The sequence below is a fragment of the Diadema setosum genome, chromosome 12 (assembly GCF_964275005.1).
Source record: "Diadema setosum chromosome 12, eeDiaSeto1, whole genome shotgun sequence".
Lineage (NCBI taxonomy): Eukaryota > Metazoa > Echinodermata > Echinoidea > Diadematoida > Diadematidae > Diadema > Diadema setosum.
Window position 1 is genome coordinate 10759601 of NC_092696.1, and position 21973 is coordinate 10781573.

The 21973-nt window shown below is 44.4% G+C and overlaps 1 protein-coding gene across 1 annotated transcript in view; it reads left to right on the forward strand.

The window, feature by feature from the left end:
• The window catches only part of LOC140236354 (uncharacterized), a 66111-nt gene that overhangs the window by 38451 nt on the left and 5687 nt on the right, over positions 1 to 21973 (forward strand). The window contains exons 44-71 of the mRNA XM_072316310.1: positions 151 to 499; positions 907 to 1239; positions 1655 to 1971; positions 2439 to 2785; positions 3217 to 3527; positions 3947 to 4267; positions 4756 to 5077; positions 5509 to 5812; positions 6202 to 6555; positions 7023 to 7364; positions 7763 to 8127; positions 8541 to 8849; positions 10089 to 10397; positions 10829 to 11132; positions 11531 to 11872; positions 12234 to 12611; positions 13079 to 13420; positions 13819 to 14160; positions 14522 to 14899; positions 15367 to 15708; positions 16107 to 16448; positions 16847 to 17188; positions 17550 to 17931; positions 18420 to 18741; positions 19173 to 19476; positions 19866 to 20223; positions 20712 to 21033; positions 21465 to 21775. Of these exons, the coding sequence (XP_072172411.1) occupies positions 151 to 499; positions 907 to 1239; positions 1655 to 1971; positions 2439 to 2785; positions 3217 to 3527; positions 3947 to 4267; positions 4756 to 5077; positions 5509 to 5812; positions 6202 to 6555; positions 7023 to 7364; positions 7763 to 8127; positions 8541 to 8849; positions 10089 to 10397; positions 10829 to 11132; positions 11531 to 11872; positions 12234 to 12611; positions 13079 to 13420; positions 13819 to 14160; positions 14522 to 14899; positions 15367 to 15708; positions 16107 to 16448; positions 16847 to 17188; positions 17550 to 17931; positions 18420 to 18741; positions 19173 to 19476; positions 19866 to 20223; positions 20712 to 21033; positions 21465 to 21775 (9394 nt within the window). The remainder of the gene's footprint in view (positions 1 to 150; positions 500 to 906; positions 1240 to 1654; positions 1972 to 2438; positions 2786 to 3216; positions 3528 to 3946; positions 4268 to 4755; positions 5078 to 5508; positions 5813 to 6201; positions 6556 to 7022; positions 7365 to 7762; positions 8128 to 8540; positions 8850 to 10088; positions 10398 to 10828; positions 11133 to 11530; positions 11873 to 12233; positions 12612 to 13078; positions 13421 to 13818; positions 14161 to 14521; positions 14900 to 15366; positions 15709 to 16106; positions 16449 to 16846; positions 17189 to 17549; positions 17932 to 18419; positions 18742 to 19172; positions 19477 to 19865; positions 20224 to 20711; positions 21034 to 21464; positions 21776 to 21973) is intronic.

The following is a 21973-nucleotide window of genomic DNA, read 5'->3' on the forward strand; positions in this document are numbered from 1 at the left end:
CAGAAAACTTTGATGAACTTGTGAAAATTGCAGGAAGAGTCTGATCTGTGCTTGAATTTGCTGTATCTTGAAGCTGTTTCTTTCCTTGGATTAAAGAATGCGTATCCAAGACGTGATGAGATGAGTATTATTGGGCTATCATCTCCACAGCATTACCGTCACCAAGTCCGTCGAGCGCCCCACTCCAGCTTCGGCTTGTCGGTGGTTCCAATGACAGAGAGGGCCGGGTGGAGGTTTATTACCAGGGTGCCTGGGGGACAATCTGTGATGACCAGTGGGACAGCAATGACGCCGAGGTGGTTTGTAGGATGCTGGGCTATCCAGCTGCAGAACGGGCCATTGGTCAGGCTAGCTTCGGTCAAGGTGAAGGTCGAATAGTCCTTGACAATGTGCAGTGCCAGGGAAGTGAAGAGAGACTGGTAGATTGCCCACACAATGGATTCTTTGAACACAACTGTGGACATCACGAGGATGCTGGCGTCTCATGTCGAGGTAAGGTGCAAAGCTTCCAGCAAGCTTTCTGGCTCTTACGTAGCTAAAGAAGCTTGTGTAATTAGGGGAGCAACCCCGTCATCCAATATATTTGCTGGCTTGATTTGACCTTGTAGAGAGAGAAAGGGTTTTGTGAGATTGTGGAAGAGCTCATGTTTGAATACATGGAAAAGCTTGCAAATGTGATGTCAGTGATAAGTGGAAATTAGGCAGTCATTACTCCTGTCATGATCTTGAATTGACAGTGTCAGAAAACTTTGATGAACTTGTGAAAATTGCAGGAAGAGTCTGATCTGTGCTTGAATTTGCTGTATCTTGAAGCTGTTTCTTTCCTTGGATTAAAGAATGCGTATCCAAGACGTGATGAGATGAGTATTATTGGGCTATCATCTCCACAGCATTACCGTCACCAAGTCCGTCGAGCGCCCCATTCCAGCTTCGGCTTGTCGGTGGTTCCAATGACAGAGAGGGTCGGGTGGAGGTTTATCACCAGGGTGCCTGGGGGACAATCTGTGATGACCAGTGGGACAGCAATGACGCCGAGGTGGTTTGTAGGATGCTGGGCTATCCAGCTGCAGAACGGGCCATTGGTCAGGCTAGCTTCGGTCAAGGTGAAGGTCGAATAGTCCTTGACAATGTGCAGTGCCAGGGAAGTGAAGAGAGACTGGTAGATTGCCCACACAATGGATTCTTTCAACACAACTGTGGACATCACGAGGACGCTGGCGTCTCATGTCGAGGTAAGGTGCAAGATTCCATCAATCTTTCAACCTCTTTCCTAGCTAAAGAAGCTTTTCTCAATAGTTAACACCTTTGTACATTTGATGGGGTTTTTAAACCTGTAGAATGATATATGAATTCAAGAAACCGTAGAAGATATTTTAAGGACCTTTATAATCAGTTGTAAATTTATTCGTACAGTTTTAAAAATGAAAAGTTCTGAAGTTAACAGTACATAAACCGTTCTGTTCAACGTATTTGATAAGAAAAGTAGGTATATGAACTTTCCTTAAAATTTCTGTCATTTTTGAAATGTTTGTATCGAGGAATTGAAAACTGGAGGTTAAATAAGTTTCCGAAATACCTGGACTTCATGTACAGGCCAACCTATCACTGTGCAGCCAGTCACCCCGACAGAGGCACCAGAATCTCCTCCGCCAAGTACCCCGTTGAGGGTTCGACTTGTCGGTGGTCCAAGTAACAGAATTGGGCGTGTGGAGGTTCTCTATCGGGGCCGTTGGGGAACAGTCTGTGATGACCAGTGGGACCGCAGAGATGCAGCGGTTGTGTGCAGGATGCTTGGTTTTCCCGCTGCAACAAGAGCAGTTAGTGGCGCTCGCTTTGGTCGAGGCCAAGGTCGCATAGTCCTGGACAATGTGCAATGTCAGGGAAGAGAACAGAATTTGGCAGATTGTAGGCACAACGGATTCTTTCAACACAACTGTCGACATACCGAGGATGCTGGTGTGGTATGTGCAGGTGGGTTTTTATACTGTATTTGATATAAAGGATATCAACGATAAACCTTCAATTCGAAATCTAATTACTCTGATAAACTAGAAAGTCAAAAGTAATGGCGTTGCTTCAGTTTATGATTTCCTGCATAGGCGATATTTTTAGGTAACCAGAAGGTGAATATATCGAAAAAGAAAGATGAATATATAAAATCGCAAAGACTTTTTATAAGAGAAGACAGATCTTGATAGATACCTCGAACGCAAAATATTTATACCTGCGCAACCTAGTCAATACAATGCAGCAGCACATATGACAGTGATGATCCCTGCAGGAAGATTACTTCTTATACAATCCGAGACTGTCTAATATGTAGCATATTAACCTAAACACGGGAATTTGAATTATCCTAAAGGTAAAATAGTGTATTACATATAATTTGTCACAAAGACGGCAAAAAAGTGAGAATAATTGGGCTATTATCTCCACAGCATTACCGTCACCTAGTCCGTCGAGCGCCCCATTCCAGCTTCGGCTTGTCGGTGGTTCCAATAACAGAGAGGGCCGGGTGGAGGTTTATTACCAGGGTGCCTGGGGGACAATCTGTGATGACCAGTGGGACAGCAATGACGCCGAGGTGGTTTGTAGGATGCTGGGCTATCCAGCTGCAGAACGGGCCATTGGTCAGGCTAGCTTCGGTCAAGGTGTAGGTCGAATAGTCCTTGACAATGTGCAGTGCCAGGGAAGTGAAGAGAGACTGGTAGATTGCCCACACAATGGATTCTTTCAACACAACTGTGGACATCACGAGGATGCTGGCGTCTCATGTCGAGGTAAGGTGCAAAGCTTCCAGCAAGCTTTCTGGCTCTTACGTAGCTAAAGAAGATTGTGTAATTAGGGGAGCAACCCCGTTATCCAATATATTTGCTGGCTTGATTTGACCTTGTAGAGAGAGAAAGGGTTTTGTGAGATTGTGGAAGAGCTCATGTTTGAATACATGGAAAAGCTTGCAAATGTGATGTCAGTGATAAGTGGAAATTAGGCAGTCATTACTCCTGTCATGATCTTGATTTGACAGTGTCAGAAAACTTTGATAAACTTGTGAAAATTGCAGGAAGAGTCTGATCTGTGCTTGAATTTGCTGTATCTTGAAGCTGTTTCTTTCCTTGGATTAAAGAATGCGTATCCAAGACGTGATGAGATGAGTATTATTGGGCTATCATCTCCACAGCATTACCGTCACCAAGTCCGTCGAGCGCCCCATTCCAGCTTCGGCTTGTCGGTGGTTCCAATGACAGAGAGGGCCGGGTGGAGGTTTATTACCAGGGTGCCTGGGGGACAATCTGTGATGACCAGTGGGACAGCAATGACGCCGAGGTGGTTTGTAGGATGCTGGGCTATCCAGCTGCAGAACGGGCCATTGGTCAGGCTAGCTTCGGTCAAGGTGAAGGTCGAATAGTCCTTGACAATGTGCAGTGCCAGGGAAGTGAAGAGAGACTGGTAGATTGCCCACACAATGGATTCTTTCAACACAACTGTGGACATCACGAGGACGCTGGCGTCTCATGTCGAGGTAAGGTGCAAGATTCCATCAATCTTTCAACCTCTTTCCTAGCTAAAGAAGCTTTTGTCAATAGTTAACACCTTTGTACATTTGATGGGGTTTTTAAACCTGTAGAATGATATATGAATTCAAGAAACTGTAGAAGATATTTTAAGGACCTTTATAATCAGTTGTAAATTTATTCGTACAGACAGTTTTAAAAATGAAAAGTTCTGAAGTTAACAGTACATAAACCGTTCTGTTCAACGTATTTGATAAGAAAAGTAGGTATATGAACTTTCCTTAAAATTTCTGTCATTTTTAAAATGTTTGTATCGAGGAATTGAAAACTGGAGGTTAAATAAGTTTCCGAAATACCTGGACTTCATGTACAGGCCAACCTATCACTGTGCAGCCAGTCACCCCGACAGAGGCACCAGAATCTCCTCCGCCAAGTACCCCGTTGAGGGTTCGACTTGTCGGTGGTCCAAGTAACAGAATTGGGCGTGTGGAGGTTCTCTATCGGGGCCGTTGGGGAACAGTCTGTGATGACCAGTGGGACCGCAGAGATGCAGCGGTTGTGTGCAGGATGCTTGGTTTTCCCGCTGCAACAAGAGCAGTTAGTGGCGCTCGCTTTGGTCGAGGCCAAGGTCGCATAGTCCTGGACAATGTGCAATGTCAGGGAAGAGAACAGAATTTGGCAGATTGTAGGCACAACGGATTCTTTCAACACAACTGTCGACATACCGAGGATGCTGGTGTGGTATGTGCAGGTGGGTTTTTATACTGTATTTGATATAAAGGATATCAACGATAAACCTTCAATTCGAAATCTAATTACTCTGATAAACTAGAAAGTCAAAAGTAATGGCGTTGCTTCAGTTTATGATTTCCTGCATAGGCGATATTTTTAGGTGACCAGAAGGTGAAAATATCGAAAAAGAAAGATGAATATATAAAATCGCAAAGACTTTTTATAAGAGAAGACAGATCTTGATAGATACCTCGAACGCAAAATATTTATACCTGCACAACCTAGTCAATACAATGCAGCAGCACATATGACAGTGATGATCCCTGCAGGAAGATTACTTCTTATACAATCCGAGACTGTCTAATATATAGCATATTAAACTAAACACGGCAATTTGAATTATCCTAAAGGTAAATTAGTGTATTAAATATAATTTGTCACAAAGACGGCAAAAAAGTGAGAATAATTGGGCTATTATCTCCACAGCATTACCGTCACCTAGTCCGTCGAGCGCCCCATTCCAGCTTCGGCTTGTCGGTGGTTCCAATAACAGAGAGGGCCGGGTGGAGGTTTATTACCAGGGTGCCTGGGGGACAATCTGTGATGACCAGTGGGACAGCAATGACGCCGAGGTGGTTTGTAGGATGCTGGGCTATCCAGCTGCAGAACGGGCCATTGGTCAGGCTAGCTTCGGTCAAGGTGAAGGTCGAATAGTCCTTGACAATGTGCAATGCCAGGGAAGTGAAGAGAGACTGGTAGATTGCCCACACAATGGATTCTTACAACACAACTGTGGACATCACGAGGATGCTGGCGTCTCATGTCGAGGTAAGGTGCAAAGCTTCCAGCAAGCTTTCTAGCTCTTACTTAGCTAAAGAAGCTTGTATAATTAGGGGAGCAACCCCGTTATCCAATATATTTGCTGGCTTGATTTGACCTTGTAGAGAGAGAAAGGGTTCTGTGAGATTGTGGAAGAGCTCATGTTTGAATACATGGAAAAGCTTGCAAATGTGATGTCAGTGATAAGTGGAAATTAGGCAGTCATTACTCCTGTCATGATCTTGAATTGACAGTGTCAGAAAACTTTGATGAACTTGTGAAAATTGCAGGAAGAGTCTGATCTGTGCTTGAATTTGCTGTATCTTGAAGCTGTTTCTTTCCTTGGATTAAAGAATGCGTATCCAAGACGTGATGAGATGAGTATTATTGGGCTATCATCTCCACAGCATTACCGTCACCAAGTCCGTCGAGCGCCCCATTCCAGCTTCGGCTTGTCGGTGGTTCCAATGACAGAGAGGGCCGGGTGGAGGTTTATTACCAGGGTGCCTGGGGGACAATCTGTGATGACCAGTGGGACAGCAATGACGCCGAGGTGGTTTGTAGGATGCTGGGCTATCCAGCTGCAGAACGGGCCATTGGTCAGGCTAGCTTCGGTCAAGGTGAAGGTCGAATAGTCCTTGACAATGTGCAGTGCCAGGGAAGTGAAGAGAGACTGGTAGATTGCCCACACAATGGATTCTTTCAACACAACTGTGGACATCACGAGGACGCTGGCGTCTCATGTCGAGGTAAGGTGCAAGATTCCATCAATCTTTCAACCTCTTTCCTAGCTAAAGAAGCTTTTGTCAATAGTTAACACCTTTGTACATTTGATGGTGTTTTTAAACCTGTAGAATGATATATGAATTCAAGAAACTGTAGAAGATATTTTAAGGACCTTTATAATCAGTTGTAAATTTATTCGTACAGACAGTTTTAAAAATGAAAAGTTCTGAAGTTAACAGTACATAAACCGTTCTGTTCAACGTATTTGATAAGAAAAGTAGGTATATGAACTTTCCTTAAAATTTCTGTCATTTTTAAAATGTTTGTATCGAGGAATTGAAAACTGGAGGTTAGATAAGTTTCCGAAATACCTGGACTTCATGTACAGGCCAACCTATCACTGTGCAGCCAGTCACCCCGACAGAGGCACCAGAATCTCCTCCGCCAAGTACCCCGTTGAGGGTTCGACTTGTCGGTGGTCCAAGTAACAGAATTGGGCGTGTGGAGGTTCTCTATCGGGGCCGTTGGGGAACAGTCTGTGATGACCAGTGGGACCGCAGAGATGCAGCGGTTGTGTGCAGGATGCTTGGTTTTCCCGCTGCAACAAGAGCAGTTAGTGGCGCTCGCTTTGGTCGAGGCCAAGGTCGCATAGTCCTGGACAATGTGCAATGTCAGGGAAGAGAACAGAATTTGGCAGATTGTAGGCACAACGGATTCTTTCAACACAACTGTCGACATACCGAGGATGCTGGTGTGGTATGTGCAGGTGGGTTTTTATACTGTATTTGATATAAAGGATATCAACGATAAACCTTCAATTCGAAATCTAATTACTCTGATAAACTAGAAAGTCAAAAGTAATGGCGTTGCTTCAGTTTATGATTTCCTGCATAGGCGATATTTTTAGGTGACGAGAAGGTGAAAATATCGAAAAAGAAAGATGAATATATAAAATCGCAAAGACTTTTTATAAGAGAAGACAGATCTTGATAGATACCTCGAACGCAAAATATTTATACCTGCGCAACCTAGTCAATACAATGCAGCAGAACATATGACAGTGATGATCCCTGCAGGAAGATTACTTCTTATACAATCCGAGACTGTCTAATATGTAGCATATTAACCTAAACACGGGAATTTGAATTATCCTAAAGGTAAAATAGTGTATTACATATAATTTGTCACAAAGACGGCAAAAAAGTGAGAATAATTGGGCTATTATCTCCACAGCATTACCGTCACCTAGTCCGTCGAGCGCCCCATTCCAGCTTCGGCTTGTCGGTGGTTCCAATAACAGAGAGGGCCGGGTGGAGGTTTATTACCAGGGTGCCTGGGGGACAATCTGTGATGACCAGTGGGACAGCAATGACGCCGAGGTGGTTTGTAGGATGCTGGGCTATCCAGCTGCAGAACGGGCCATTGGTCAGGCTAGCTTTGGTCAAGGTGTAGGTCGAATAGTCCTTGACAATGTGCAGTGCCAGGGAAGTGAAGAGAGACTGGTAGATTGCCCACACAATGGATTCTTTCAACACAACTGTGGACATCACGAGGATGCTGGCGTCTCATGTCGAGGTAAGGTGCAAAGCTTCCAGCAAGCTTTCTGGCTCTTACGTAGCTAAAGAAGCTTGTGTAATTAGGGGAGCAACCCCGTTATCCAATATATTTGCTGGCTTGATTTGACCTTGTAGAGAGAGAAAGGGTTTTGTGAGATTGTGGAAGAGCTCATGTTTGAATACATGGAAAAGCTTGCAAATGTGATGTCAGTGATAAGTGGAAATTAGGCAGTCATTACTCCTGTCATGATCTTGAATTGACAGTGTCAGAAAACTTTGATGAACTTGTGAAAATTGCAGGAAGAGTCTGATCTGTGCTTGAATTTGCTGTATCTTGAAGCTGTTTCTTTCCTTGGATTAAAGAATGCGTATCCAAGACGTGATGAGATGAGTATTATTGGGCTATCATCTCCACAGCCTTACCGTCACCAAGTCCGTCGAGCGCCCCATTCCAGCTTCGGCTTGTCGGTGGTTCCAATGACAGAGAGGGCCGGGTGGAGGTTTATTACCAGGGTGCCTGGGGAACAATCTGTGATGACCAGTGGGACAGCAATGACGCCGAGGTGGTTTGTAGGATGCTGGGATATCCAGCTGCAGAACGGGCCATTGGTCAGGCTAGCTTCGGTCAAGGTGAAGGTCGAATAGTCCTTGACAATGTGCAGTGCCAGGGAAGTGAAGAGAGACTGGTAGATTGCCCACACAGTGGATTTTTTGAACACAACTGTGGACATCACGAGGATGCTGGCGTCTCATGTCGAGGTAAGGTGCAAAGCTTCCAGCAAGCTTTCTGGCTCTTACGTAGCTAAAGAAGCTTGTGTAATTAGGGGAGCAACCCCGTTATCTAATATATTTGCTGGCTTGATTTGACCTTGTAGAGAGAGAAAGGGTTTTGTGAGATTGTGGAAGAGCTCATGTTTGAATACATGGAAAAGCTTGCAAATGTGATGTCAGTGATAAGTGGAAATTAGGCAGTCATTACTCCTGTCATGATCTTGAATTGACAGTGTCAGAAAACTTTGATGAACTTGTGAAAATTGCAGGAAGAGTCTGATCTGTGCTTGAATTTGCTGTATCTTGAAGCTGTTTCTTTCCTTGGATTAAAGAATGCGTATCCAAGACGTGATGAGATGAGTATTATTGGGCTATCATCTCCACAGCATTACCGTCACCAAGTCCGTCGATCGCCCCACTCCAGCTTCGGCTCGTCGGTGGTTCCAATGACAGAGAGGGCCGGGTGGAGGTTTATTACCAGGGTGCCTGGGGGACAATCTGTGATGACCAGTGGGACAGCAATGACGCCGAGGTGGTTTGTAGGATGCTGGGCTATCCAGCTGCAGAACGGGCCATTGGTCAGGCTAGCTTCGGTCAAGGTGAAGGTCGAATAGTCCTTGACAATGTGCAGTGCCAGGGAAGTGAAGAGAGACTGGTAGATTGCCCACACAATGGATTCTTTCAACACAACTGTGGACATCACGAGGACGCTGGCGTCTCATGTCGAGGTAAGGTGCAAGATTCCATCAATCTTTCAACCTCTTTCCTAGCTAAAGAAGCTTTTGTCAATAGTTAACACCTTTGTACATTTGATGGGGTTTTTAAACCTGTAGAATGATATATGAATTCAAGAAACCGTAGAAGATATTTTAAGGACCTTTATAATCAGTTGTAAATTTATTCGTACAGTTTTAAAAATGAAAAGTTCTGAAGTTAACAGTACATAAACCGTTCTGTTCAACGTATTTGATAAGAAAAGTAGGTATATGAACTTTCCTTAAAATTTCTGTCATTTTTAAAATGTTTGTATCGAGGAATTGAAAACTGGAGGTTAAATAAGTTTCCGAAATACCTGGACTTCATGTACAGGCCAACCTATCACTGTGCAGCCAGTCACCCCGACAGAGGCACCAGAATCTCCTCCGCCAAGTACCCCGTTGAGGGTTCGACTTGTCGGTGGTCCAAGTAACAGAATTGGGCGTGTGGAGGTTCTCTATCGGGGCCGTTGGGGAACAGTCTGTGATGACCAGTGGGACCGCAGAGATGCAGCGGTTGTGTGCAGGATGCTTGGTTTTCCCGCTGCAACAAGAGCAGTTAGTGGCGCTCGCTTTGGTCGAGGCCAAGGTCGCATAGTCCTGGACAATGTGCAATGTCAGGGAAGAGAACAGAATTTGGCAGATTGTAGGCACAACGGATTCTTTCAACACAACTGTCGACATACCGAGGATGCTGGTGTGGTATGTGCAGGTGGGTTTTTATACTGTATTTGATATAAAGGATATCAACGATAAACCTTCAATTCGAAATCTAATTACTCTGATAAACTAGAAAGTCAAAAGTAATGGCGTTGCTTCAGTTTATGATTTCCTGCATAGGCGATATTTTTAGATGACGAGAAGGTGAAAATATCGAAAAAGAAAGATGAATATATAAAATCGCAAAGACTTTTTATAAGAGAAGACATATCTTGATAGATACTTCGAACGCAAAATATTTATACCTGCGCAACCTAGTCAATACAATGCAGCAGCACATATGACAGTGATGATCCCTGCAGGAAGATTACTTCTTATACAATCCGAGACTGTCTAATATGTAGCATATTAACCTAAACACGGCAATTTGAATTATCCTAAAGGTAAATTAGTGTATTACATATAACTTATCACAAAGACGGCAAAAAAGTGAGAATAATTGGGCTATTATCTCCACAGCATTACCGTCACCTAGTCCGTCGAGCGCCCCATTCCAGCTTCGGCTTGTCGGTGGTTTCAATAACAGAGAGGGCCGGGTGGAGGTTTATTACCAGGGTGCCTGGGGGACAATCTGTGATGACCAGTGGGACAGCAATGACGCCGAGGTGGTTTGTAGGATGCTGGGCTATCCAGCTGCAGAACGGGCCATTGGTCAGGCTAGCTTCGGTCAAGGTGTAGGTCGAATAGTCCTTGACAATGTGCAGTGCCAGGGAAGTGAAGAGAGACTGGTAGATTGCCCACACAATGGATTCTTTGAACACAACTGTGGACATCACGAGGATGCTGGCGTCTCATGTCGAGGTAAGGTGCAAAGCTTCCAGCAAGCTTTCTGGCTCTTACGTAGCTAAAGAAGCTTGTGTAATTAGGGGAGCAACCCCGTTATCCAATATATTTGCTGGCTTGATTTGACCTTGTAGAGAGAGAAAGCGTTTTTTGAGATTGTGGAAGAGCTCATGTTTGAATACATGGAAAAGCTTGCAAATGTGATGTCAGTGATAAGTGGAAATTAGGCAGTCATTACTCCTGTCATGATCTTGAATTGACAGTGTCAGAAAACTTTGATGAACTTGTGAAAATTGCAGGAAGAGTCTGATCTGTGCTTGAATTTGCTGTATCTTGAAGCTGTTTCTTTCCTTGGATTAAAGAATGCGTATCCAAGACGTGATGAGATGAGTATTATTGGGCTATCATCTCCACAGTATTACCGTCACCAAGTCCGTCGAGCGCCCCACTCCAGCTTCGGCTTGTCGGTGGTTCCAATGACAGAGAGGGCCGGGTGGAGGTTTATTACCAGGGTGCCTGGGGGACAATCTGTGATGACCAGTGGGACAGCAATGACGCCGAGGTGGTTTGTAGGATGCTGGGCTATCCAGCTGCAGAACGGGCCATTGGTCAGGCTAGCTTCGGTCAAGGTGAAGGTCGAATAGTCCTTGACAATGTGCAGTGCCAGGGAAGTGAAGAGAGACTGGTAGATTGCCCACACAATGGATTCTTTCAACACAACTGTGGACATCACGAGGATGCTGGCGTCTCATGTCGAGGTAAGGTGCAAAGCTTCCAGCAAGCTTTCTGGCTCTTACGTAGCTAAAGAAGCTTGTGTAATTAGGGGAGCAACCCCGTTATCCAATATATTTGCTGGCTTGATTTGACCTTGTAGAGAGAGAAAGCGTTTTGTGAGATTGTGGAAGAGCTCATGTTTGAATACATGGAAAAGCTTGCAAATGTGATGTCAGTGATAAGTGGAAATTAGGCAGTCATTACTCCTGTCATGATCTTGAATTGACAGTGTCAGAAAACTTTGATGAACTTGTGAAAATTGCAGGAAGAGTCTGATCTGTGCTTGAATTTGCTGTATCTTGAAGCTGTTTCTTTCCTTGGATTAAAGAATGCGTATCCAAGACGTGATGAGATGAGTATTATTGGGCTATCATCTCCACAGCATTACCGTCACCAAGTCCGTCGAGCGCCCCACTCCAGCTTCGGCTCGTCGGTGGTTCCAATGACAGAGAGGGCCGGGTGGAGGTTTATTACCAGGGTGCCTGGGGGACAATCTGTGATGACCAGTGGGACAGCAATGACGCCCAGGTGGTTTGTAGGATGCTGGGCTATCCAGCTGCAGAACGGGCCATTGGTCAGGCTAGCTTCGGTCAAGGTGAAGGTCGAATAGTCCTTGACAATGTGCAGTGCCAGGGAAGTGAAGAGAGACTGGTAGATTGCCCACACAATGGATTCTTTCAACACAACTGTGGACATCACGAGGACGCTGGCGTCTCATGTCGAGGTAAGGTGCAAGATTCCATCAATCTTTCAACCTCTTTCCTAGCTAAAGAAGCTTTTGTCAATAGTTAACACCTTTGTACATTTGATGGGGTTTTTAAACCTGTAGAATGATATATGAATTCAAGAAACCGTAGAAGATATTTTAAGGACCTTTATAATCAGTTGTAAATTTATTCGTACAGTTTTAAAAATGAAAAGTTCTGAAGTTAACAGTACATAAACCGTTCTGTTCAACGTATTTGATAAGAAAAGTAGGTATATGAACTTTCCTTAAAATTTCTGTCATTTTTAAAATGTTTGTATCGAGGAATTGAAAACTGGAGGTTAAATAAGTTTCCGAAATACCTGGACTTCATGTACAGGCCAACCTATCACTGTGCAGCCAGTCACCCCGACAGAGGCACCAGAATCTCCTCCGCCAAGTACCCCGTTGAGGGTTCGACTTGTCGGTGGTCCAAGTAACAGAATTGGGCGTGTGGAGGTTCTCTATCGGGGCCGTTGGGGAACAGTCTGTGATGACCAGTGGGACCGCAGAGATGCAGCGGTTGTGTGCAGGATGCTTGGTTTTCCCGCTGCAACAAGAGCAGTTAGTGGCGCTCGCTTTGGTCGAGGCCAAGGTCGCATAGTCCTGGACAATGTGCAATGTCAGGGAAGAGAACAGAATTTGGCAGATTGTAGGCACAACGGATTCTTTCAACACAACTGTCGACATACCGAGGATGCTGGTGTGGTATGTGCAGGTGGGTTTTTATACTGTATTTGATATAAAGGATATCAACGATAAACCTTCAATTCGAAATCTAATTACTCTGATAAACTAGAATGTCAAAAGTAATGGCGTTGCTTCAGTTTATGATTTCCTGCATAGGCGATATTTTTAGGTGACGAGAAGGTGAAAATATCGAAAAAGAAAGATGAATATATAAAATCGCAAAGACTTTTTATAAGAGAAGACATATCTTGATAGATACCTCGAACGCAAAACATTTATACCTGCGCAACCTAGTCAATACAATGCAGCAGCACGTATGACAGTGATGATCCCTGCAGGAAGATTACTTCTTATACAATCCGAGACTGTCTAATATGTAGCATGTTAACCTAAAAAAGGCAATTTGAATTATCCTAAAGGTAAATTAGTGTATTACATATAATTTGTCACAAAGACGGCAAAAAAGTGAGAATAATTGGGCTATTATCTCCACAGCATTACCGTCACCTAGTCCGTCGAGCGCCCCATTCCAGCTTCGGCTTGTCGGTGGTTCCAATAACAGAGAGGGCCGGGTGGAGGTTTATTACCAGGGTGCCTGGGGGACAATCTGTGATGACCAGTGGGACAGCAATGACGCCGAAGTGGTTTGTAGGATGCTGGGCTATCCAGCTGCAGAACGGGCCATTGGTCAGGCTAGCTTCGGTCAAGGTGTAGGTCGAATAGTCCTTGACAATGTGCAGTGCCAGGGAAGTGAAGAGAGACTGGTAGATTGCCCACACAATGGATTCTTTCAACACAACTGTGGACATCACGAGGATGCTGGCGTCTCATGTCGAGGTAAGGTGCAAAGCTTCCAGCAAGCTTTCTGGCTCTTACGTAGCTAAAGAAGCTTGTGTAATTAGGGGAGCAACCCCGTTATGCGATATATTTGCTGGCTTGATTTGACCTTGTAGAGAGAGAAAGGGTTTTGTGAGATTGTGGAAGAGCTCATGTTTGAATACATGGAAAAGCTTGCAAATGTGATGTCAGTGACAAGTGGAAATTAGGCAGTCATTACTCCTGTCATGATCTTGAATTGACAGTGTCAGAAAACTTTGATGAACTTGTGAAAATTGCAGGAAGAGTCTGATCTGTGCTTGAATTTGCTGTATCTTGAAGCTGTTTCTTTCCTTGGATTAAAGAATGCGTATCCAAGACGTGATGAGATGAGTATTATTGGGCTATCATCTCCACAGCATTACCGTCACCAAGTCCGTCGAGCGCCCCACTCCAGCTTCGGCTCGTCGGTGGTTCCAATGACAGAGAGGGCCGGGTGGAGGTTTATTACCAGGGTGCCTGGGGGACAATCTGTGATGACCAGTGGGACAGCAATGACGCCGAGGTGGTTTGTAGGATGCTGGGCTATCCAGCTGCAGAACGGGCCATTGGTCAGGCTAGCTTCGGTCAAGGTGAAGGTCGAATAGTCCTTGACAATGTGCAGTGCCAGGGAAGTGAAGAGAGACTGGTAGATTGCCCACACAATGGATTCTTTCAACACAACTGTGGACATCACGAGGACGCTGGCGTCTCATGTCGAGGTAAGGTGCAAGATTCCATCAATCTTTCAACCTCTTTCCTAGCTAAAGAAGCTTTTGTCAATAGTTAACACCTTTGTACATTTGATGGGGTTTTTAAACCTGTAGAATGATATATGAATTCAAGAAACCGTAGAAGATATTTTAAGGACCTTTATAATCAGTTGTAAATTTATTCGTACAGTTTTAAAAATGAAAAGTTCTGAAGTTAACAGTACATAAACCGTTCTGTTCAACGTATTTGATAAGAAAAGTAGGTATATGAACTTTCCTTAAAATTTCTGTCATTTTTAAAATGTTTGTATCGAGGAATTGAAAACTGGAGGTTAAATAAGTTTCCGAAATACCTGGACTTCATGTACAGGCCAACCTATCACTGTGCAGCCAGTCACCCCGACAGAGGCACCAGAATCTCCTCCGCCAAGTACCCCGTTGAGGGTTCGACTTGTCGGTGGTCCAAGTAACAGAATTGGGCGTGTGGAGGTTCTCTATCGGGGCCGTTGGGGAACAGTCTGTGATGACCAGTGGGACCGCAGAGATGCAGCGGTTGTGTGCAGGATGCTTGGTTTTCCCGCTGCAACAAGAGCAGTTAGTGGCGCTCGCTTTGGTCGAGGCCAAGGTCGCATAGTCCTGGACAATGTGCAATGTCAGGGAAGAGAACAGAATTTGGCAGATTGTAGGCACAACGGATTCTTTCAACACAACTGTCGACATACCGAGGATGCTGGTGTGGTATGTGCAGGTGGGTTTTTATACTGTATTTGATATAAAGGATATCAACGATAAACCTTCAATTCGAAATCTAATTACTCTGATAAACTAGAATGTCAAAAGTAATGGCGTTGCTTCAGTTTATGATTTCCTGCATAGGCGATATTTTTAGGTGACGAGAAGGTGAAAATATCGAAAAAGAAAGATGAATATATAAAATCGCAAAGACTTTTTATAAGAGAAGACATATCTTGATAGATACCTCGAACGCAAAATATTTATACCTGCGCAACCTAGTCAATACAATGCAGCAGCACGTATGACAGTGATGATCCCTGCAGGAAGATTACTTCTTATACAATCCGAGACTGTCTAATATGTAGCATGTTAACCTAAAAAAGGCAATTTGAATTATCCTAAAGGTAAATTAGTGTATTACATATAATTTGTCACAAAGACGGCAAAAAAGTGAGAATAATTGGGCTATTATCTCCACAGCATTACCGTCACCTAGTCCGTCGAGCGCCCCATTCCAGCTTCGGCTTGTCGGTGGTTCCAATAACAGAGAGGGCCGGGTGGAGGTTTATTACCAGGGTGCCTGGGGGACAATCTGTGATGACCAGTGGGACAGCAATGACGCCGAGGTGGTTTGTAGGATGCTGGGCTATCCAGCTGCAGAACGGGCCATTGGTCAGGCTAGCTTCGGTCAAGGTGTAGGTCGAATAGTCCTTGACAATGTGCAGTGCCAGGGAAGTGAAGAGAGACTGGTAGATTGCCCCCACAATGGATTCTTTCAACACAACTGTGGACATCACGAGGATGCTGGCGTCTCATGTCGAGGTAAGGTGCAAAGCTTCCAGCAAGCTTTCTGGCTCTTACGTAGCTAAAGAAGCTTGTGTAATTAGGGGAGCAACCCCGTTATCCAATATATTTGCTGGCTTGATTTGACCTTGTAGAGAGAGAAAGCGTTTTGTGAGATTGTGGGAAAGCTCATGTTTGAATACATGGAAAAGCTTGCAAATGTGATGTCAGTGATAAGTGGAAATTAGGCAGTCATTACTCCTGTCATGATCTTGAATTGACAGTGTCAGAAAACTTTGATGAACTTGTGAAAATTGCAGGAAGAGTCTGATCTGTGCTTGAATTTGCTGTATCTTGAAGCTGTTTCTTTCCTTGGATTAAAGAATGCGTATCCAAGACGTGATGAGATGAGTATTATTGGGCTATCATCTCCACAGCATTACCGTCACCAAGTCCGTCGAGCGCCCCACTCCAGCTTCGGCTTGTCGGTGGTTCCAATGACAGAGAGGGTCGGGTGGAGGTTTATCACCAGGGTGCCTGGGGGACAATCTGTGATGACCAGTGGGACAGCAATGACGCCGAGGTGGTTTGTAGGATGCTGGGCTATCCAGCTGCAGAACGGGCCATTGGTCAGGCTAGCTTCGGTCAAGGTGAAGGTCGAATAGTCCTTGACAATGTGCAGTGCCAGGGAAGTGAAGAGAGACTGGTAGATTGCCCACACAATGGATTCTTTGAACACAACTGTGGACATCACGAGGATGCTGGCGTCTCATGTCGAGGTAAGGTGCAAAGCTTCCAGCAAGCTTTCTGGCTCTTACGTAGCTAAAGAAGCTTGTGTAATTAGGGGAGCAACCCCGTCATCCAATATATTTGCTGGCTTGATTTGACCTTGTAGAGAGAGAAAGGGTTTTGTGAGATTGTGGAAGAGCTCATGTTTGAATACATGGAAAAGCTTGCAAATGTGATGTCAGTGATAAGTGGAAATTAGGCAGTCATTACTCCTGTCATGATCTTGAATTGACAGTGTCAGAAAACTTTGATGAACTTGTGAAAATTGCAGAAAGAGTCTGATCTGTGCTTGAATTTGCTGTATCTTGAAGCTGTTTCTTTCCTTGGATTAAAGAATGCGTATCCAAGACGTGATGAGATGAGTATTATTGGGCTATCATCTCCACAGCATTACCGTCACCAAGTCCGTCGAGCGCCCCATTCCAGCTTCGGCTTGTCGGTGGTTCCAATGACAGAGAGGGTCGGGTGGAGGTTTATCACCAGGGTGCCTGGGGGACAATCTGTGATGACCAGTGGGACAGCAATGACGCCGAGGTGGTTTGTAGGATGCTGGGCTATCCAGCTGCAGAACGGGCCATTGGTCAGGCTAGCTTCGGTCAAGGTGAAGGTCGAATAGTCCTTGACAATGTGCAGTGCCAGGGAAGTGAAGAGAGACTGGTAGATTGCCCACACAATGGATTCTTTCAACACAACTGTGGACATCACGAGGACGCTGGCGTATCATGTCGAGGTAAGGTGCAAGATTCCATCAATCTTTCAACCTCTTTCCTAGCTAAAGAAGCTTTTGTCAATAGTTAACACCTTTGTACATTTGATGGGGTTTTTAAACCTGTAGAATGATATATGAATTCAAGAAACCGTAGAAGATATTTTAAGGACCTTTATAATCAGTTGTAAATTTATTCGTACAGTTTTAAAAATGAAAAGTTCTGAAGTTAACAGTACATAAACCGTTCTGTTCAACGTATTTGATAAGAAAAGTAGGTATATGAACTTTCCTTAAAATTTCTGTCATTTTTAAAATGTTTGTATCGAGGAATTGAAAACTGGAGGTTAAATAAGTTTCCGAAATACCTGGACTTCATGTACAGGCCAACCTATCACTGTGCAGCCAGTCACCCCGACAGAGGCACCAGAATCTCCTCCGCCAAGTACCCCGTTGAGGGTTCGACTTGTCGGTGGTCCAAGTAACAGAATTGGGCGTGTGGAGGTTCTCTATCGGGGCCGTTGGGGAACAGTCTGTGATGACCAGTGGGACCGCAGAGATGCAGCGGTTGTGTGCAGGATGCTTGGTTTTCCCGCTGCAACAAGAGCAGTTAGTGGCGCTCGCTTTGGTCGAGGCCAAGGTCGCATAGTCCTGGACAATGTGCAATGTCAGGGAAGAGAACAGAATTTGGCAGATTGTAGGCACAACGGATTCTTTCAACACAACTGTCGACATACCGAGGATGCTGGTGTGGTATGTGCAGGTGGGTTTTTATACTGTATTTGATATAAAGGATATCAACGATAAACCTTCAATTCGAAATCTAATTACTCTGATAAACTAGAAAGTCAAAAGTAATGGCGTTGCTTCAGTTTATGATTTCCTGCATAGGCGATATTTTTAGGTAACCAGAAGGTGAATATATCGAAAAAGAAAGATGAATATATAAAATCGCAAAGACTTTTTATAAGAGAAGACAGATCTTGATAGATACCTCGAACGCAAAATATTTATACCTGCGCAACCTAGTCAATACAATGCAGCAGCACATATGACAGTGATGATCCCTGCAGGAAGATTACTTCTTATACAATCCGAGACTGTCTAATATATAGCATATTAAACTAAACACGGCAATTTGAATTATCCTCAAGGTAAATTAGTGTATTAAATATAATTTGTCACAAAGACGGCAAAAAAGTGAGAATAATTGGGCTATTATCTCCACAGCATTACCGTCACCTAGTCCGTCGAGCGCCCCATTCCAGCTTCGGCTTGTCGGTGGTTCCAATAACAGAGAGGGCCGGGTGGAGGTTTATCACCAGGGTGCCTGGGGGACAATCTGTGATGACCAGTGGGACAGCAATGACGCCGAGGTGGTTTGTAGGATGCTGGGCTATCCAGCTGCAGAACGGGCCATTGGTCAGGCTAGCTTCGGTCAAGGTGAAGGTCGAATAGTCCTTGACAATGTGCAATGCCAGGGAAGTGAAGAGAGACTGGTAGATTGCCCACACAATGGATTCTTACAACACAACTGTGGACATCACGAGGATGCTGGCGTCTCATGTCGAGGTAAGGTGCAAAGCTTCCAGCAAGCTTTCTAGCTCTTACTTAGCTAAAGAAGCTTGTATAATTAGGGGAGCAACCCCGTTATCCAATATATTTGCTGGCTTGATTTGACCTTGTAGAGAGAGAAAGGGTTCTGTGAGATTGTGGAAGAGCTCATGTTTGAATACATGGAAAAGCTTGCAAATGTGATGTCAGTGATAAGTGGAAATTAGGCAGTCATTACTCCTGTCATGATCTTGAATTGACAGTGTCAGAAAACTTTGATGAACTTGTGAAAATTGCAGGAAGAGTCTGATCTGTGCTTGAATTTGCTGTATCTTGAAGCTGTTTCTTTCCTTGGATTAAAGAATGCGTATCCAAGACGTGATGAGATGAGTATTATTGGGCTATCATCTCCACAGCATTACCGTCACCAAGTCCGTCGAGCGCCCCATTCCAGCTTCGGCTTGTCGGTGGTTCCAATGACAGAGAGGGCCGGGTGGAGGTTTATTACCAGGGTGCCTGGGGGACAATCTGTGATGACCAGTGGGACAGCAATGACGCCGAGGTGGTTTGTAGGATGCTGGGCTATCCAGCTGCAGAACGGGCCATTGGTCAGGCTAGCTTCGGTCAAGGTGAAGGTCGAATAGTCCTTGACAATGTGCAGTGCCAGGGAAGTGAAGAGAGACTGGTAGATTGCCCACACAATGGATTCTTTCAACACAACTGTGGACATCACGAGGACGCTGGCGTCTCATGTCGAGGTAAGGTGCAAGATTCCATCAATCTTTCAACCTCTTTCCTAGCTAAAGAAGTTTTTGTCAATAGTTAACACCTTTGTACATTTGATGGTGTTTTTAAACCTGTAGAATGATATATGAATTCAAGAAACTGTAGAAGATATTTTAAGGACCTTTATAATCAGTTGTAAATTTATTCGTACAGACAGTTTTAAAAATGAAAAGTTCTGAAGTTAACAGTACATAAACCGTTCTGTTCAACGTATTTGATAAGAAAAGTAGGTATATGAACTTTCCTTAAAATTTCTGTCATTTTTAAAATGTTTGTATCGAGGAATTGAAAACTGGAGGTTAGATAAGTTTCCGAAATACCTGGACTTCATGTACAGGCCAACCTATCACTGTGCAGCCAGTCACCCCGACAGAGGCACCAGAATCTCCTCCGCCAAGTACCCCGTTGAGGGTTCGACTTGTCGGTGGTCCAAGTAACAGAATTGGGCGTGTGGAGGTTCTCTATCGGGGCCGTTGGGGAACAGTCTGTGATGACCAGTGGGACCGCAGAGATGCAGCGGTTGTGTGCAGGATGCTTGGTTTTCCCGCTGCAACAAGAGCAGTTAGTGGCGCTCGCTTTGGTCGAGGCCAAGGTCGCATAGTCCTGGACAATGTGCAATGTCAGGGAAGAGAACAGAATTTGGCAGATTGTAGGCACAACGGATTCTTTCAACACAACTGTCGACATACCGAGGATGCTGGTGTGGTATGTGCAGGTGGGTTTTTATACTGTATTTGATATAAAGGATATCAACGATAAACCTTCAATTCGAAATCTAATTACTCTGATAAACTAGAAAGTCAAAAGTAATGGCGTTGCTTCAGTTTATGATTTCCTGCATAGGCGATATTTTTAGGTGACCAGAAGGTGAAAATATCGAAAAAGAAAGATGAATATATAAAATCGCAAAGACTTTTTATAAGAGAAGACAGATCTTGATAGATACCTCGAACGCAAGATATTTATACCTGCACAACCTAGTCAATACAATGCAGCAGCACATATGACAGTGATGATCCCTGCAGGAAGATTACTTCTTATACAATCCGAGACTGTCTAATATATAGCATATTAAACTAAACACGGCAATTTGAATTATCCTAAAGGTAAATTAGTGTATTAAATATAATTTGTCACAAAGACGGCAAAAAAGTGAGAATAATTGGGCTATTATCTCCACAGCATTACCGTCACCTAGTCCGTCGAGCGCCCCATTCCAGCTTCGGCTTGTCGGTGGTTCCAATAACAGAGAGGGCCGGGTGGAGGTTTATTACCAGGGTGCCTGGGGGACAATCTGTGATGACCAGTGGGACAGCAATGACGCCGAGGTGGTTTGTAGGATGCTGGGCTATCCAGCTGCAGAACGGGCCATTGGTCAGGCTAGCTTCGGTCAAGGTGAAGGTCGAATAGTCCTTGACAATGTGCAATGCCAGGGAAGTGAAGAGAGACTGGTAGATTGCCCACACAATGGATTCTTACAACACAACTGTGGACATCACGAGGATGCTGGCGTCTCATGTCGAGGTAAGGTGCAAAGCTTCCAGCAAGCTTTCTAGCTCTTACTTAGCTAAAGAAGCTTGTATAATTAGGGGAGCAACCCCGTTATCCAATATATTTGCTGGCTTGATTTGACCTTGTAGAGAGAGAAAGGGTTCTGTGAGATTGTGGAAGAGCTCATGTTTGAATACATGGAAAAGCTTGCAAATGTGATGTCAGTGATAAGTGGAAATTAGGCAGTCATTACTCCTGTCATGATCTTGAATTGACAGTGTCAGAAAACTTTGATGAACTTGTGAAAATTGCAGGAAGAGTCTGATCTGTGCTTGAATTTGCTGTATCTTGAAGCTGTTTCTTTCCTTGGATTAAAGAATGCGTATCCAAGACGTGATGAGATGAGTATTATTGGGCTATCATCTCCACAGCATTACCGTCACCAAGTCCGTCGAGCGCCCCATTCCAGCTTCGGCTTGTCGGTGGTTCCAATGACAGAGAGGGCCGGGTGGAGGTTTATTACCAGGGTGCCTGGGGGACAATCTGTGATGACCAGTGGGACAGCAATGACGCCGAGGTGGTTTGTAGGATGCTGGGCTATCCAGCTGCAGAACGGGCCATTGGTCAGGCTAGCTTCGGTCAAGGTGAAGGTCGAATAGTCCTTGACAATGTGCAGTGCCAGGGAAGTGAAGAGAGACTGGTAGATTGCCCACACAATGGATTCTTTCAACACAACTGTGGACATCACGAGGACGCTGGCGTCTCATGTCGAGGTAAGGTGCAAGATTCCATCAATCTTTCAACCTCTTTCCTAGCTAAAGAAGCTTTTGTCAATAGTTAACACCTTTGTACATTTGATGGTGTTTTTAAACCTGTAGAATGATATATGAATTCAAGAAACTGTAGAAGATATTTTAAGGACCTTTATAATCAGTTGTAAATTTATTCGTACAGACAGTTTTAAAAATGAAAAGTTCT